This window comes from Phoenix dactylifera, chromosome 8 (genome assembly GCF_009389715.1).
Source record: "Phoenix dactylifera cultivar Barhee BC4 chromosome 8, palm_55x_up_171113_PBpolish2nd_filt_p, whole genome shotgun sequence".
NCBI lineage: Eukaryota > Viridiplantae > Streptophyta > Magnoliopsida > Arecales > Arecaceae > Phoenix > Phoenix dactylifera.
The window spans coordinates 29,790,135-29,807,663 of record NC_052399.1 but is presented as its reverse complement, the minus strand read 5'-3'; the positions used below and the strand labels follow the sequence as shown (position 1 = coordinate 29,807,663).

Here is a 17,529-nt window from a genome sequence, read left to right as displayed (position 1 = left end):
TATGCTTCAATTAGTCCAAGATTGGTCCATTCCATATTCAATAGATTAATTGCATTCTCAATTAAGATCTAATTACATTCAATCGTACCAATTGACCCATTTCCTCCTATTTTAAACCCCAATAGATCTATTTTAATCCAATGCCACCTATCCCAATTCATCTCAAAATCAACTCACTCCCTCTTCTACCTAAATTTATCTACAATCTATCAACTACAGGCTCAATTAAGCAGAATTCCCGTTAATTCCAACAATTTACCTAGATGGCTAACTTGAGTTCACCCTATCTAGCTTGATTCACTAATGGATCTAACTCTTTAAATTACCTATTAATTACATTTCCCCTCTATCTCCATGGAAAAGTCCAATTTGATCAATTTTAATAAATGCAAGTTAATTGTACTCAATTACATTCATTTTGACTATAAATTCAAATATTTTTGAAACTAGGTCAAACAAGCTCTGATAGCGCTTCACATTGATACTTCTAACCATCAATTCTAGAAAATAGCATCGGATCCCTTGAATCAAGCTATAATCCATGGCTCTCTCCTTAAGCTAATTCTAGGATGTCACTTTGTATCATGTCAATCCTTCTCCAATTCAAAAGAATTCAAACTGTACTATTGATTCCAACCCTTCCATTTATAAATACTCAATTGGAGGATAGAATTGAAGGCCTATTGATCCCTTCTCTCAATTAGATCCATTTATTGAGGCCATTCAGCAGTTTTTCAGTACGGCGGTGATGAGTCCGGAGTGGCAGAGGACCTTTATAGCATTGATCCCCAAGCGCCAGGATGCTTCTGAGCCTGGACACTTTAGGCCTATCAGTCTTTGTTCTACCTTATACAAGATTACGGCAAAGATCCTGGCATTGAGACTGAGAGGGATTTTACCCAGTATTATCTGTCCAGAGCAGGGTGCTTTCATAGGGGGGAGGAACATATCAGATAATGTCCTAATTGCCCAGGAGTTCATGTTTGACCTGGTGAAGGCTCCTGTGCGGCGCTGTCTTATGGGGGTCAAGCTTGATATGGAGAGGGCATACGACAGGATGTGCTGGGAGTTTCTGCGACATTCTTTACAGAGTTTTGGCTTCCATGAGAGGTGGATCAGGTGGGTTATGGGCTGTGTGATGGGCCCCTCTTTCTCCATTCTGGTAAATGGCACACCATCTCCTTTCTTTCAGACATCTGTTGGTCTTCGCCAGGGGTGTCCGTTGTCTCCCTTACTCTTCATTATCTGTGCAGATACACTATCCAGAGCTCTTCGAGCTGCAGTGGGTACACAGACTCTGGAGGTTTACAGGCCAGTGCAGGGGGCTGCGCCGATTTCCCACCTACTCTTTGCTGATGATTGCTTGCTGTTGGCTAGGGCGACAAGGCAGAATGCCCATGTGATTCGGAGGATCCTCTTAGCCTACTGTTCGGCCTCTGGTCAACGGATCAACTTGAACAAATCCTCTATTCTTTTCAGTCCGAAGACCAAGGCTCAGATAAAGGCCGGAATCATGGAGACCCTGGGAGTGGGCGAACAGGTGGGTACCTTGACATATTTGGGTGTGCCGATTCTTGGGCGGCGTATGCGTAGGGGAGATACCACCTCTCTTGAGCACAGTATCAGACACAGACTGGAGGGGTGGCAGATGCATTCACTATCTATGATGGGAAGAGTCACATTGGCACGGTCAGTTCTTAGTGCTATCCCGATATATCTTGTTTCCCACACGGTCCCTCCCGTAGCCTCTCTGAGATCAGTTGAGCGGCTTATTAGGGACTTTATATGGGGGAGGCGTGGTGATAGAGGCAGGGTACATCTAGTTGCTTGGGAGGTGCTCTGTCAGCCGGTCAGTTGTGGCGGCTTTGGAGTGCTGTCACTAGTCTCGAGACGGGAGGCATCGGTGATGCGGCTGGCAGCTAGTCTTATGTTGGAGCCTGACAGTTTATGGTCCTCACTGATGAGGGCTAAGTACGGGGCATTGACGGTTGGTATCAGGGCGGGGCGACTCCATTCCCCCATTTGGAGGGAGATCAGTGCCAGGGCTTCGTCAGTGCTCCCGGCCATCCGGTGGGCCATCGGGGATGGTATGTCGGTGGATGTTATTGAGGATAGTTGGGTGACTGAGCTACCGATCAGCAGGCTACTGGCGCTGGTGGATACGAGCAGGCTGCTGGGACGTCGTGTTGGTGATCTGCTAGTACCAGGGGAGGGGAGCTGGGATGAGGTCCTCATCCAGGAGACCTTTGGGGAGCAGCTGGTGGAGCGGATTCTGGCATTACCGATTCCGTCCCGGGCGGAGCCGGACAGACTGATTTGGTTACCGACAGGCCGATCGCGTGTTCGGGCCAGGGATATTCATGCGTGGACTAGGAGGGAGCCGGAGAGACGGATTGATGGTGGATGGATTTGGAGGATGAGGGTGCACCCCCGGGTGGCGCTTTTTCTTTGGAAGGTAGCCTGGGGATGCCTTCCGACCAGGAGCGTGTTGGCCCGGCGGGGGATGAGGATGGGCTCTTTCTGCGAGGTATGTCAGGATGTCGAGGAGACGGTTGGCCATGTTCTTCTTCGATGCCCTACAGCTGTGCAGTGTTGGAGAGAGGCATCGGCGCTACTGTTGCCTACATGGGAGTCGGTGGAGGACATGCTCCGGTTCCTGAGTGAGTCTATTCGGAGGCCGAGTGATGCTGAGACTGGATCTATTGTGGCATATCTAGCCTACCACATATGGCTAGCCAGGAATGACCGCCTATTCGAGGGTGTGCGGTCGACACCACGGGCTGTAATGGAGAGAGCTCTGAGGCAGGCAGCAGAGATATCTATGATGACCACGTCGGTTCTACCTGGGAGGACTAGGGACACCTGGGGTACCTGTACTGCTGTTTCAGCGTCCAGGTTTAGTTTCTTTTCTTGGGTACCCCCACCCCCTGGTTATCTTAAGGTGAACTTTGACGGTGGTATGGCGGAGGATGGTGCCTCTGGGGGCGTGGGTTTCGTTATCAGGGACCACCGGGGCACCTTTATTGCTGCTGGGGGACGGAGTACCTTTGGCGTTTCGGCGGTGGGGGCTGAGCTGCAGGCTGCTTGGGAGGGTGTTTGGTTTGCGAGACGAGTCCTGGGGGCCGAGAGACTCGTCCTCGAGGGTGATTGCTCTACGGTGATTGACTGGATGCGTGGTGTGGACATATATGGTGATGACCACCCTCTTATACGGGACACTCGGAGTTTGGTGCAGGAGTTGATCTCCTGTCAGGTTGCCCATGCTTACCGAGAGGCGAACAGTGCAGCAGATTGGGTCGCCTCTTATGTTGCCCGGCACACTGGGGAGGTCTTTTGGTCTAGTTTAGATGGCGTTCCACACGTCTTATTTTGTTTGCTTTTCTTTGACATGTCTGGTTGTACTCACGTTAGAGGTATATGAATGAAATACCGTCATGATCAAAAAAAAAAAAAAAATAAATAGATCCATTGTTCTTTAAACATCTTATTGTGAACTATCAACTTGAGCTTAAGTTGTCCTCAACTTCAGCTCTCTCCTTTTCCTCCCATTATTCTTCTATCACATGTCTCTTAGATCTAGATTTCCTAAATCCAAGGAGTAATCAAAATCTGGGATCCAAGAAGGCTTAGATCGTAGATAAGTCCATTGTAGGAGAGATCCCTTGAGTCTCCTCTAATGAGGAGCAAGCAAACTGGATCATGTCGATCTACCATTAAAGAATCTACCTTTTTTCTTTGCTTCTCATATTTTATTTATTTTAATCTTGTATGACTCAAGCAATAGCATGCAACTAACTTGATATGAATGAAATTTCTTTCTCTTTGATAATGGAATTGTTTGTATCTCTCTTTTTATGTTTATTTTTAGCTTAACTCTTACATCATAGTTAAGTAGTTTGTAGGTCTCTACTTTTTTACTTTTAGGGTATCTAAGTGGATAACTAGGGTTCAAGACCTATTGTCTAATCCTTTAGAAAGTCCTAGCATCATTCAGGCCCTAATTATAGCATTCTATGGCATGCTCGAGAGGCTAGATTTTTGATTTCTAGACCCCTAGTCACCATGAGCTTGCTCGGTAGGCGAATGATATGCCTAGAGCTCAAGGGGGTGCCTCAATTTTAAACCATCCATAATAATACTTTCAAGCCTTTTCGAAGGCTCCAATTTCATTATTCATCCTTATTTGATTTTTTGACTTTTTCTTGACACTTCAAATCTATACCAAGTGCTATTGTGGCCCTCTTATTAGAGGTTCACAATTACAATGTATATATTTGTACTAGTGAGTCTACCCTTACAAATCTAAAAAGTGTTAGATTTTTTGGTTAAATTAATGATTAAAAGTTTTCATAATTAAAATATATATGTTATATATATAGTTATATATATATATATATATATATGTTAAAAAGGGAGTATGGCTTGGATGGTTGGTGCGTTTGTTTGATGTGGATGAGGTAACAGGTTCGATTCCCCATTATTATGTGAAGGAGAGCGAAGTGCTGAGGTTGTATCTCGCCCGTGCTCGTCCAAGAGATGCCGAGGCCGAGGTCGGACCACAGGTGCGATGAGCCAAGAGGTGCCGAGGTCGGACCATATGTGCGATGAGCGAAGAGGTGCGTGGGCCATGCCTCGCACCCAAGGCATGAGGAGCCACGTCGCTTCCTCGTTAGCACCTCTTCGCAACCGACCTCACATCTGTTGGCCCTACTCCCAGTGTTTTTTCAAACTTTATTACCAGTTTTGACCATTGGATCGGTTTTTGGTCGCGTCTGTCCCGAAGAAGTCTATAAATAGACCTCTTCGGATTAGACAGAATATACAATCGAAAGCAAAGAACTTCTATTCTCCCTTTCTGCTATTTTTCTTTCAATCAACGGGCTTGCTGCATACTGATTCTGGGTTCGAAGGCTTCTTTGATCCGTGCAAATCATTGAAGCAGAAGGAACAGTGAGAGAGGCTGTTGTATCTCAGGAGTAGAACGCCATCCAAGCCTAGTGCACTGTAAGGCGGCGAAATTTACTTCAAGAAAAGTGTCCAACATACCACGCCTCAGCATCTCGGGTTCCATTTTTCCACTTTCTCTATTTATTTTCTCTAAGCCTATTTCTGCCTATTATTTGTTGAAGTAGAGTATTTTAGATTAAAAATTTTCTAGGACAATTTATTCCCAACAAAAAGGTCATGATTTTCTAAAAATAGTCATGACTACCGTAAATAATCTTGAAATGCTAAAATTCTCCTAGAGTTAAATCTTGAGTTTTACATCAACTTTATTTTCAATCATTTTGTCTAATTCTTCTTGGATTATGAGCTACCTACAGTCAAAGTTTATCCAAAAATAAATCTTCTACTTTGATCGGCCTGTTTTCAGTCCCAAACATTATTATGCCCCAACACATTGCATGCGAAAAGCCTTTTACATGTGATTATATCATTGTAGTACTCATTGAGAGCTTTATTTTAGTGTCTGGAATGCCAAAAACAGGTATCATTTGAGAAAGTATGGCTTTGAAAGTTGTGCTTTATGATTGAGTGCTAGATATGATGGATCTTGCTCTAAACTTGTCTACACCTATCTAGAGTGGCCAAAGTATATATCCACAGTAGGTTTGGTGATCCTGCTGAATCAAAAATAAACAGTAGGTAGTAATGGTGGATCTCTTCACAGTTACAGTTGAATGAAAGAGGGAGATGTTGGCAACAACACTATTGGTAATGAGGATGCAAATAATGTGGCTAAAGCAAATTATGGGGGAAGGCAACATGGGCAGTCATGATGTTGTGACTAGTGTAGATCTCTAGCAAATGAGATAAAGATTGGTCAAGAAAATGATGAGAAGAAGATGATGTGAAAGAGTGTGCAAATCGCAACAAGGATGGGGAGAATGGGGTGCCATGGAAGTCAAGGAGGATGGTGGTTGTGGGGATGAGGGACAACAACCATGCATACAATGTGGGATCGGGATGAAGGTTTTTGCAGGAGGAAGAGATGAGATTGGAAAAGAGAAAGGAGAAGGTCAGATAGTAATATAGCTCCAAAATCGCTAGGAAAAGGAAATTCATGGTCATAATCTAGCAGGGCTTCACTAAAGTACCTAAGTCCATGCAAACTTACAAACACGTGCGGGTATATTTTATTCTTTTTTGATGACCAACAAATTCACAGGCATGGAAATTATTAGTATTTTTCTTCTTAACCAACAAAATTATGAATAATATACTCAAAACAATATATAAATCTAGGAGGATTGTAAGACTTACCATGGATTAGCTAAGCCAATTTGAGCATGTCTAGATAGGATTTGAAAGCAAAATCTATCACATGTAGGGCTTACTGATACAAAAAAATTTACTCAGGCATAACTTTCACATTAAATATTAATGTTTAGTAATTTTCCTTTGTCTTTTGAATTGTATATCTTGGTGAAAACTTGTTGGTTTTAGTAAACAATGACTCGGCATATCTCTAAAGCTATGAAAAACTTAGTAATGAGACAATGTACAAAGTTGGAGGAGTTTAGAATAGGAATCTGACTCCAATTAGTAGACATACCTTATAAGCAAAGGCTTTGTGCGATAGTTTTGCATCTTAGTTTTTTGGATAAAATACATAGAGCAAAGACTTTGCTAAAGATTGGTTTTTAGTACAACTAAAAGCATTCATCTTCTACTAAAAAAAATATTTTTTTGAAACTTGCTAAATAGAAACACTAGTAGGAAAAATCATAACTAGTTTTTGCTAGATTGACTAGCATGGATATCTTGATGAGTCATTTATAGTTAGAAGATTCAAATGAATACATGAGTTGCTCCAAGGACACCAAAGTACCAATATTTTATAAGGTTTGTTTTCTGGGTGTAAAATATCATGAAAAAGTTTGTCAGCTTTTTTGTGGGCCAATTTACCCATATTCTCGTGCCATCGTCACAAAAATGAGATTGTTAAATTAGTTTCCCACGAGTAGTATTTACCCATGAAATGGGTGGAAACACTTACCCATGTGGAGATAGATAATTTAGTTTTCCATCAGCCACGTAAAGTGGTTCTATTTTTTTTTACAAAATACCTCTCTTTATGTTGATATACTAATAAATCCTAACCTTTCACTTGCTTACTTCATCTATAATGAATCCCAATCTAGGCAGCACCACTGCAATCTCCCTGCCAATTTTCAGCCAAAAGATGGACCGATTCCAATGAGTCTTTCGTATTTCTCACTTAAAATCTCCTCTTTCTTTCAGTTGATGAGTTTTACATTTTTTTTTTACCAATGATTATGTGTGATTCTTTCTTATTATTCCTTAGTAGAGATTAGATCCTTTTATTCTTTGGTTTAACATGTCTTATTATTTTTTCCTTACATCATGCCTCTGTACAATCTAGTCCTTTCAATTTTGTATGAGCTGAAAGCCAAGTTTGGTATGAAGAAATTGGGCTTCAATCACAGAGAGGCAGTATATGATAATTGTGCAAATTAGGCCCAAAAGCATAAAAGGTATTATGGAAAAGATAGATAAATCTTAGCAGCTTATATAGAAAGTTGTAATGCAAAAGGACATATGTAGCAGGGCCTCTTTCCAATGCATAAAAAAATATGGATAAACTATTTTTCCGTCTAAGTATTGTCTGGATATCACCTATCTAGAAAAATGCAGATTTTTTGAAAACATGGATAACTCCTTACCAACTCACAAACTAAAACAATTTGAAGGTCCATTATACAGGCTTTACATGGCATTTTGTCTTTAGAATTGAATATTTGTTATTAATAGGCCTTTAAAGCATAAAGTTATCCGCAGAAGGCCAACCTTCACAGTCCCGAAATCATTTGTCAAAATTTAAATTTTATAAAATATTCCAATGCAAGAAGTAATATAGCTGACATAATTGGAGTAATATAGTGCATAAATATCTCTAGCAATTATATTTCTCTCTGCTCTTATCATTCTTGTCCACAATTATGTATCAGATAGAGAGAGCAAAGAGAAATATAATTCATCAATTAATAAGCTGCGGTATTGATAATAAAATTAGTAATAAAGAGATAATATTGGCAATGAAAGGAGTATTTTTTTTTTGTTGGTAATTCAATAGTATTGAGCTGTAAGAATAGAAGAATAAAAAAACAGGAGACAGATCATGTGCTTTGTTTTTGAACTTGAACGGAACTTCGTCACTTTGCGTTACGCAATTTAAGCCATCCAATTCTTATTTAAAGATTTTGCCAACTCGAGTCGTTAACTAGTACTTGAATAAAGATACGTGTTATATCTACTCAAACATTACGTGTGCTAAGAATTTGGAAACACATCAACCACACGCTACCGACCCTGCACCGACCTCACGAAACCGACTCCTGGGCGCAGCCGCGCAAGCGTCCAAGAATGCGAAGCCACATTTATCGGATGTTTAAACCGCCACAACGGGTGGTTCTATATACACCCCCCCTATTGCTAAGGACACCCCCCAAAAACCAAAAAAAAAATACCCAAACTAACCTTTAGTGTAATTACTATATTGCCCTTGAAATTTTCTCATACACCCCCCTTCCTCCTCCTCCGTTTCGTTTTGAAAAGAAAAAAAAAAACACCCCTCAAACCCCCTTAAACCCCTCGATCCATTTACATCGTTTAGGCGATCTTTGAAGGAGATTTAAGCCCCATTCGAAGCATGGACAAGCAACTAGTGATTTGGGACGAAGAATCGGCCGCAAAGGTACGTGTTCCACCTTGTTTCGAAATTTTTTTTTTTCACGGTTCGTGCTCCGTTCGGTACTGGATCGCCGAACAAAAGGCTTCTGTTCGGCTGAATAGTGCCGGACAGAAGCCTTCTGTTCGGCAACCCTCAACCGAACAGATCTGTTCGGCTGCACAGTGCCGAACAGAAGGCTTCTGTCCGGCACTGTTCAGCCGAACAGAAGTCTTTTGTTCGGCGATCCAGTGCCGAACGGAGCACGAACCGTGAAAAAAAAAAATTTCGGGAGAAGCCGGCGAGGTGGTTCCGGGAGAAGCCGGCGAGGTGGTCGGAGATCGGGAGAATGCCGGCGACGAGAGGGAGAAGGGGGAACGGGGGGGTTTTGGGCGTTGGCGAGGTGTTTTGGAGGGGAAGAGCGGGGTGGGGGGGTTTGGGGGGTGTAGAGAGCAATTTAGGTGAGGGGGTGGGGAGGGTGGGGGGTAATTTAGGAATTTTTAATTTTTTAGGGGTGTCCTTAGCAAATAGGGGGGTGTAGAGAGTATTTAATTTTTTTTTAATTTTTGGGGGGTGTCCTGAGCAATAGGGGGGGGTGTATATAGAACCACCCCGCCACAACTCCCACGAAGCTTCCCCGGGCCAGATTTTATCACCAAAATGCCCATACAGAAAGACCGGTATTACGGATTCGTACATCTAATCAGGGATTGACTTCCTGTCGGGCTCGATGCGGTGGGCCCCACATCGCCATCGGTATCTGCCTTCTGATGAGATCAGTTACGGGTGGACGCATTCATCGGACGGTGGAAATCGGATTCTAGACTGTGTGCGGTTGGATATGATGCACGCTGGATTGCAGCGTGTAATTGGTTTCCCACGAGACCGCGACATGGCCTGATGGACGCGCGTACGGCTGCAAGCGAGAACGACCCTGACGTACATACGTTTTTTAAAAAAAAAACAAACCGAGTTCGCCCAACCTTAAGCGACCGACGCGGTCGCGTAAAACTCCAATCCAAAAAAGACCTCAAAAATAAAATATAAAAAAAATATCTTCCTCAGTAAATTCTTCTTAGATCGGCTCAGAAAAAATCTCAAAAACAAAATAAAATGAAAAAAAAGTTCTTTTAAAAAAGTTCGCCATAGGCTCCAGATACATTGATCTGCTTCTAAAAATAGGCATACAGATCCAATAAAACCATAAAACAATAAATCTTAAAGTACACCGACATTTTTTTTTTTTTTTTCAAAAATAGGAGGAGAGGGGAGGGGCCATCCATGTAAGAGTACGTCACTCCAGTGCCACCTCAGTACTGATGGAAGGAAAGCATATCCACACAGAGCGGTCTTCTGATTTAATCGACGTCTATGCGTTTCGAACTCAGACAACTTGGATGGAGTCTAAGCTCTCTTACCACTAGGGTACCACCTTAGTGGCTTCTTTTTTTTTTCAATTTATAGTTTATTTCAAATAATACGCCACATAAAAAGCCATCCAATTTACGATTTAATTAACCTTACTAGATATATGCATGAATGACCACTTCGTCATTCATCATAGACTAAATATCTCGAACCGGACCGAGCTGAAATTAAATCCCGAACGTACACGGATGCTTCAATTTTCATGCGCGGTGGGTTGCATGGAGCACGAATTCCAAAGGTCCACTTGTGATATCTTGGGCACGTATCGGAAGAACCTACTTGTGAAATGGCGATTAATTTAACTCGGGAACAGTTTCCTTCCTATTCCACGTCAACGGGACCGTCCGATCGGAATCCGGACCGACCCGAGTTCCAAGGGCCAAAGGCGCGGCGAATATTTGAAAGAACGGGCGAGACTAAAAGCGTCATTAAGTAGTAAAATGTCCAAAACTGTCGAGCTGCAATTACAACAGTGATGGTACACCGAACCCAAAATAGTTATTTACCGTACCATTAAGTAGTAAAATGTCCAAACTATCCTTCTCTCCATTTTATCTCCTGTGGCCCTTTTGAGATGGTGCTTTTTTCGAGCCAACGGGAAAAGTTCGAACAAGTTTTTTCCGCCGGTTATCGCCTGCTCGCACCACATCCGCACAGGAAACGAGCTCGAAACGACTCAGAAACGGAACCGAGAGAAACCAACGTCTATTATAACGGCTGCTGCTCATCTATTAGATCTAGTTTATTCACCTTTCATAACTTTTTAATTAGAACAAAATTATTCTAGATATAGATCTTTAAAGTTTTAAAATTATCTCTATTGACTAGATGAATTTATTAAAGAAAGTTCACTTCTTAGCCACGGGCTGATTATTTAAAGCTTGACATGTGGCCGACTCAAAAGTTTATGAACAATTATCTGTATTTTAAACATTTCCAATAGCTGGCAACAATTCAGCTATGATTGATATTTTCTAATAAATATGATATCCAAGTAAATCTCGTGATCGAAAAGTACGTGCCAAACAGGATTTGTTGCCTTATCAACCAACATATAATCCCAAGCCAAATATGATACCTTTTGTTGTCTCAAGTCAAAGTTAGTGTCGTCTGAAGCCGTTTCTTTGTCATTCCTTTATCTTTCTTCCGTTCTTCAATGATGACTCGTGGTGTTTGATGTCGGAAACACTACTGATTGAGCGCAACGACCATCATAATATCGCCGTGGAGCATGTGCAGTGATCCCTTTTGATCTCACTAATTTTGGATGGCAGACATGCTGATATCTTCAGCAACCCTCACCAACTTAGTACGGTTTCAGCGGTAACAATAATCAATGAAAATTCTGAAATGTATGGGCACTATCTGACTTTTTCGCAATCTATCAAATTAAAATCTAGATTTGAATTTTTTAATATCCCTATTAATTATTTATTTTTTTCACTATCCATAAAATTAAAAATTTATATTTAAAAATTTATTATGAGTGTTAATTAAGAAATGATAAATGGATAGATAAAAATGGGAGTGCAACAGAACATTATAACCATAAATGATAGGGCAACAATACCATTATTATATATTACCATTATCTTTATTTATTTTTCTCCAAATAACATCAGAAAACGGCCGTTATAACGGCTGTTATAACAGCCATTGTAGCGGCCTTTATTTCGACGGCGGTGATTTGCTTCGCTTCGGAACAGAGGATTTTAGGGGAAACGGGAATCCCGCTTGGGAATACCGTCCCCAAGCGGGAGTCACCGCCGTTTTTCGGTAGAATCGTCAAGAAGCGAAGGGTCGCCAAGAACCCGAAACAAAGAATATATAAAGATTATAGCTTATAAATATTTCGTCTCTCACCACTTTCCGCCATTTCGTCGATCCATTTCTTTTTCCCTTCTACTTGGCGGGAAAGGGTACAACCTTTGCCCATCTTCTCTCTCCCATCTCTGGCTAGGGTTTCCATGCTCCCATCTTCTCTCTGTGTTTCTCTCTCTAAGGGTTTCTAGGATTTTGAGGAGTTCTTCTGGGTGTCAGGGGGCCAAGATGAGCTTCCGGAAGGGCTCCAAGGTCTGGCTCCAGGACAAGGAATATGCCTGGGTGGAGGCCGAAGTGATCGGTGCCGGAGATAAGCTCCTGATGGTAGCCACAGCTCGGAGGGCGAAGGTACTCGATTCCGTCGAAGAATCTGCTTTCTTGGTCCCGAAGATAGTTCTTTTTCTTGGAATTTCTTTTTTCCTCATTTTCTTGATTTTTTTTGTTCAACTATTTGATAGCTACAATCTCTGCTACCCTTTTTATTTTAAATTTTTGGATGCTTGTTCATAGATTATGGTTGGTCCGGAGAAATTACTGCCTAGGGATCCGGATGAGGATCTTGGAGGGGTCGATGACATGACGAAGTTGACTTATCTCAACGAGCCTGGGGTTCTTTACAATCTTGCAAGAAGATACGCCCTCAATGAGATATATGTGCGCATTCTTGAACTTTCCCTCTCTTAGCATTGATGCATTTACCATTATTTTTTGTCTGGAGTGCACCTTAGACCATATTCTTAACGTCCCTTTTCAAAGAACTTATTTATTTGGTGAATTGTTTATTCTCTTGCACTAGTTTCTAAAGAGATCATGCTGGTAATCGTAGAAGTAGCCAGTGGTCATGTATGATATCCAAGTTATTATTGCATCTTGATACCTAAGCTGATTCCCTTCTTTGTCACAATGTATTTCAAACCATAGAAAAGTTGCAAATGCATCGCTTCCTAAATCTCTTCTTGTTCTTGGACCTTCTGCCACTCTCACTTTTTGCTAGATAGCCAAAATTTTCCCTGCATTTCAATGGAAAGAGCTTAAAACTTCCATGTATCTGTGCTTCTTTTCAGTTAGTTTGACTTGCTGGTTATGATTAATGGCGACATAATTGATCCCAGCTTTATTCTTTTTTCTGATAAAATGCTATTTAAGTCGAATCCTTTTAGGACCTAACTACCTAATTTTACCTTTGAGATAACCAGTCTCATACAAAACATGATTGACATGCAAGATGTCTATGCATGTTTAATTCAAAAGGAAATTAATAATATTAATTATAATATTTATCAGAAATTAATAATATTAATTATAATATTTTTCAGAAATTAATAATATTATTTAGAATATTTACACATGTTTCACACTTCTGGTATGGAGGGGTAATCTCAAAAAAACTCATGGCTTAGGAGATCCCTGTTTAATCATCAGCCATGCTTTTTTCTCCATCAAAAAAGGGTTGGCTGTGGACGAGAATTATAAGCCAACAAGGATTCATAGAAGTATTTAGTAGTTTTTATGATAATTTGTCAAGTTGAAAACCAGTCCTTCAAGAATAGGTGCCATGATAATGGCTGAGACAATTAGAGGAGAGAAGTGCCTCCTGTGGAGCCCAACTGGCAGTTCAAACACTGAGATCTACTTTATAGATTGCAGTTTAAGCTTCTGTAATTAGAAAGTAATCCTCTCAGATACATATAAACTTGTAAGTAATTTGGATGGACCGGGAAGATGGCTAGACTTGATATTGGGTATTGCTGTTATCTCTAAGGGACAAATAGCTCAAAAGCCTAGAAATAGCAGGCTCTCGTTGGAGACGTTTACTTGCTGCTTTCTATGGGTAGTTAGGGAAAAAAATCTAATAAATGGGGCAAGTGAATGGTTAGTTAGCTTTATTACAATTTTTATTGGGTTAGAGTTTCATGGAAAAAAAGGAAGACTTATTATGTTACTAAAGAGGACTGTTCTTGAGTTTTTCAGAAATTTGTGCTAGAAGAGGAAAGAAAGGGGCCCAGGGTTTACTATTGGAGTCTAAGGCACGTAGAGTTATAGGACTTGACTCAAGACTAAATCTAAGCCTAAAAAGGGAGGTCCTAAACAAATTTTTGGAAGGACTTTAGAGGACAACAAGGTATGATTATTATTGGATCAAGGGTTCCAGCCTTCAAAGTGTTTTTTTAACGGAAGGAGAAAGAGAAGGATGAAAAAAGATATGAGAAGAGAGGGTCAAACAAGATTGAACTTGAAACAAAATTTTAATGTAAGTACCAGACTACCAGGTGCGGTATTGGTTTTCTATGAGACCAGTACTTTGCCTGTCCATCTCGTACCAACACATGGAATGAGACTGTATACTGATTGCATATCGGGATGTCCTAAAAAATAATATTTCAATTTTTTAAAACCTTTCAGGTTTTTTTCCTATGCACAATAAGGATATTGGGTAATTCTGTTTTGTTTCTTTATTGTATTTTAATTATGCTTTTGGTAGGTGTGATATCGGAGTGTCATCGCAATTTTGAGCTTAGGCTCGGGTCTCCCAAAATGTGCTGCCAGATTCCATTTATTTATTTTTTCAGACCCAAATTCAAGCTTGCTACAATTTTGTCTAACCCAAATTCCATGTATTTAATTTTTATTAATTTTCTGTTATGAAAATATTAATAACTTATAAAAAATAAAATATTATCAAACAAAAATTACCATGTTGTAGGCTGCTGTCCACCCTGCAGCATGCCTGAAATTCAAGCAAAACAGGAAAAAATTTGGCATGGATTCCCTTAATTTCCCCTTTTTGCCATTTTTTTGGCCATGGAAGGGGGGGAAGAAGGGCCTCACCCGATCTGATGGCCCTCTCTTCCATGCTGCTGGATTTTCCTCCTTGCTAAGACCTTTCTCCATGCTCATCCTTTTGCTTTCCCTCTCCCTCCTCTCTTTGTTTCCCCTCTCCTTCTAACAATTGGCAAAAAAGAGATGCAGAGCTTCTCATGGGATGCATAAAAGGGAGGACATGATGCGTTGCCCCTCCTATCTCCTTGCCCCTATGAATTCTTTAAAAAATTTTGTCTCCTCTGAATCACATTGCAAACTGGTCAAAGTGGCTTGATGTCGATTGGAGCCAAGCCATTTCGGTCAAGATGCATGATCCGTGCATTGTACTAGCTAAACCAATTTCTGTATTGGTTTATCCCAGTTGGTACCGCCCTTATCTGATTGAGATACATCATTTCCTACGGTTTTGGTGACTTGGGAGGCATCACGGTCCTGTTTTACAACTAGAATGATACTGTACAGATGGTTCATCTTGTCCCACTGGTTTCTAAACTATGACCAAAATTTCTTGTAATCTTTTCTTAAAGGCATGCTGAAAGTAGGGTTTAAGTTTCTTTTTCTTTCATTAATGATTAAAAAAGACGAGATACATAGCCTCTATTTATAATGTGACATCTGCTCTTATACAATTTGGGTTGGGTTTTTCTTTCAAATTTCAGTACGATTCTCTTTTCTAAAATAGACATCACTAGTAGTAAAAATGCTAAAAATCTCGAGGAGGTAGATCTTGACTTCTATATCAACTCTACTTTCTAACGCTCCGCTCCCGATTCTTCTTGGATAGAGAGCTATGCTCGTTTAAAGTTTTACCCGAAAAATAAACTTTCGGTTTGACCGACTTATTTCGAGCTCCAAATGATGGAATTTGGGCTCGGTTGCTAGTGCATGCCGCCCCTTAAAGGGTGAGGTGTCACGTCGTAGATGTCGAAAAATTGTCCGATTTAAACAAAAAAGATCATCTCAATTGGAAGTGGATAGCTCTTTTTCTGATTGCTTTATTGCTGACGCGTCTGGACCATGAATAGGGCCCCCCTCGAATATAGAGGATCGGAGCTCTGATACCAACTTGATCCGATTTGGGAGAAGGAAGATTACAAAAACTAGAAGCTGAACTACTTTCATTGGGCTAGGCCATCCCCGCATATTTGATACTAATCAATTCTTTAGTGGACCAAATTTTATTTGGAAAAGCATCCACACACAACCCGCCTCCCCCCCTCTATCTCATTAGCTTTCCATTCTACATTTTTCTCTATGTGCGTATGGACTTTTGACTTCTTTTGATTTTGGTAGACATATACAGGAAGCATCTTGATTGCAGTCAATCCATTCACAAAGCTTCCTCATCTGTATAATGAACACATGATGGAGCAATATAAGGGTGTCCGATTTGGGGAGTTGAGTCCACATATTTTTGCTGTTGCTGATGCATCCTATAGGTCGGTTTATATTATAATGCTGTTCGCTAATTGTCAATTATTTATGAATTAGCAATATTAATTTTCTGCATACTAAGTATATTTTGTTCTGTCCGTTTTCCAGAGCTATGATGGAAGAGGGCCGCAGTCAGTCTATTTTGGTTAGTGGAGAAAGTGGGGCAGGGAAGACAGAGACAACAAAACTTATTATGCAATATCTGACATATGTTGGTGGGAAGGCTGCTGTGGATGATCGAACGGTTGAGCAACAAGTTCTCGAAGTAAGTGTTGTACCACTAAAATTTTATTTCACTTTTTTCCCATGGATATTTTATTAGCTTAATCATGTAATAATCACTAGTTTTGTTTATCAATAAGTATAATAATTCTTGACCTTCTCTTTCCTCCTTTCTCTCTCTCACATTTTTGATGCAGTCAAATCCACTTTTGGAAGCATTTGGTAATGCAAAGACAGTTAGAAATGATAACTCAAGGTGAGAATTTTGCTTGTTGATTCTAATTGACTAATTCCTTTTAGTTTTACTGCCATCTATCCTTCTGCTTTGATGAGGTTCTGACTTATGTATTGTCTTGTAAATAGTTTCTTGGCTTGTGGATTATGGAAACACATGAAAATATCATTAACATAACACATGCACCAGCACTAACATGGACACATGCAATCATCTTGCCAATGTTTAAAATTAGCAAGTTCAGTAACAAACAAAATCACCTACAGTGATACAGCTGAATATAGTCCATGCAAGAAGTAAGATAACTACCAGCTGAAAAGAGGTTAGTCAATTAACTGAATAACTCCATATCACATGAACTGCAGCCAAAATCAGTCAACTAATGGAGCATGTAGAATCAATTGCTCTGTATGTATTTGCATTTTATGCTTGTTGAGGCTACAGATGTTAGTACACTGTATGTAATATGTACTGTCTGTGGGGCAAAGTTTCCTGCTATCTAGAATAAGTGTTAATCTATGTGCTATTTTCTGGTTGCAGTCGCTTTGGAAAATTTGTTGAGATCCAGTTTGATGGAAGTGGTAGGATATCTGGCGCAGCAATTAGAACCTATCTTTTGGAAAGGTCTCGTGTAGTGCAGATTACAGATCCGGAAAGAAACTACCACTGTTTTTATCAATTATGTGCTTCTGGAAAGGTATTTGCTGATTGTTATTAATATATGCCTTAACTAAAAGTTTCCAGTTCCCATCTGCGATCTGTTGAATCTTCAAACTGTTGTAATCAGTTTCTCTTGACATTTATTTACTATTCATGCTTCTTGACTTGTTAGGATACGATATGCAAGCAGTTGGTTTGGTCGGCTTTCTATATT

General features: G+C 40.5%; 1 protein-coding gene across 3 annotated transcripts in view; it reads left to right on the top strand.

The window, feature by feature from the left end:
* The first annotated feature begins 11,937 nt into the window (after positions 1–11,937).
* The window catches only part of LOC103704916 (protein OPAQUE1), a 52,518-nt gene continuing 46,926 nt past the window's right edge, over positions 11,938–17,529 (top strand). Inside the window, exons 1-7 of one of the 3 annotated variants that reach the window (XM_008788425.4) lie at positions 11,938–12,039; positions 12,161–12,289; positions 12,452–12,595; positions 16,058–16,203; positions 16,307–16,463; positions 16,618–16,676; positions 17,196–17,352. In XM_008788425.4, the coding sequence (XP_008786647.2) occupies positions 12,170–12,289; positions 12,452–12,595; positions 16,058–16,203; positions 16,307–16,463; positions 16,618–16,676; positions 17,196–17,352 (783 nt within the window). In that variant the 5' untranslated portion in view covers positions 11,938–12,039; positions 12,161–12,169. Of the gene's footprint in view, positions 12,290–12,451; positions 12,596–16,057; positions 16,204–16,306; positions 16,464–16,617; positions 16,677–17,195; positions 17,353–17,529 lie in introns of all 3 variants that reach the window. The other 2 variants (XR_603694.4, XM_026803784.2) reach the window with 2 other exon arrangements.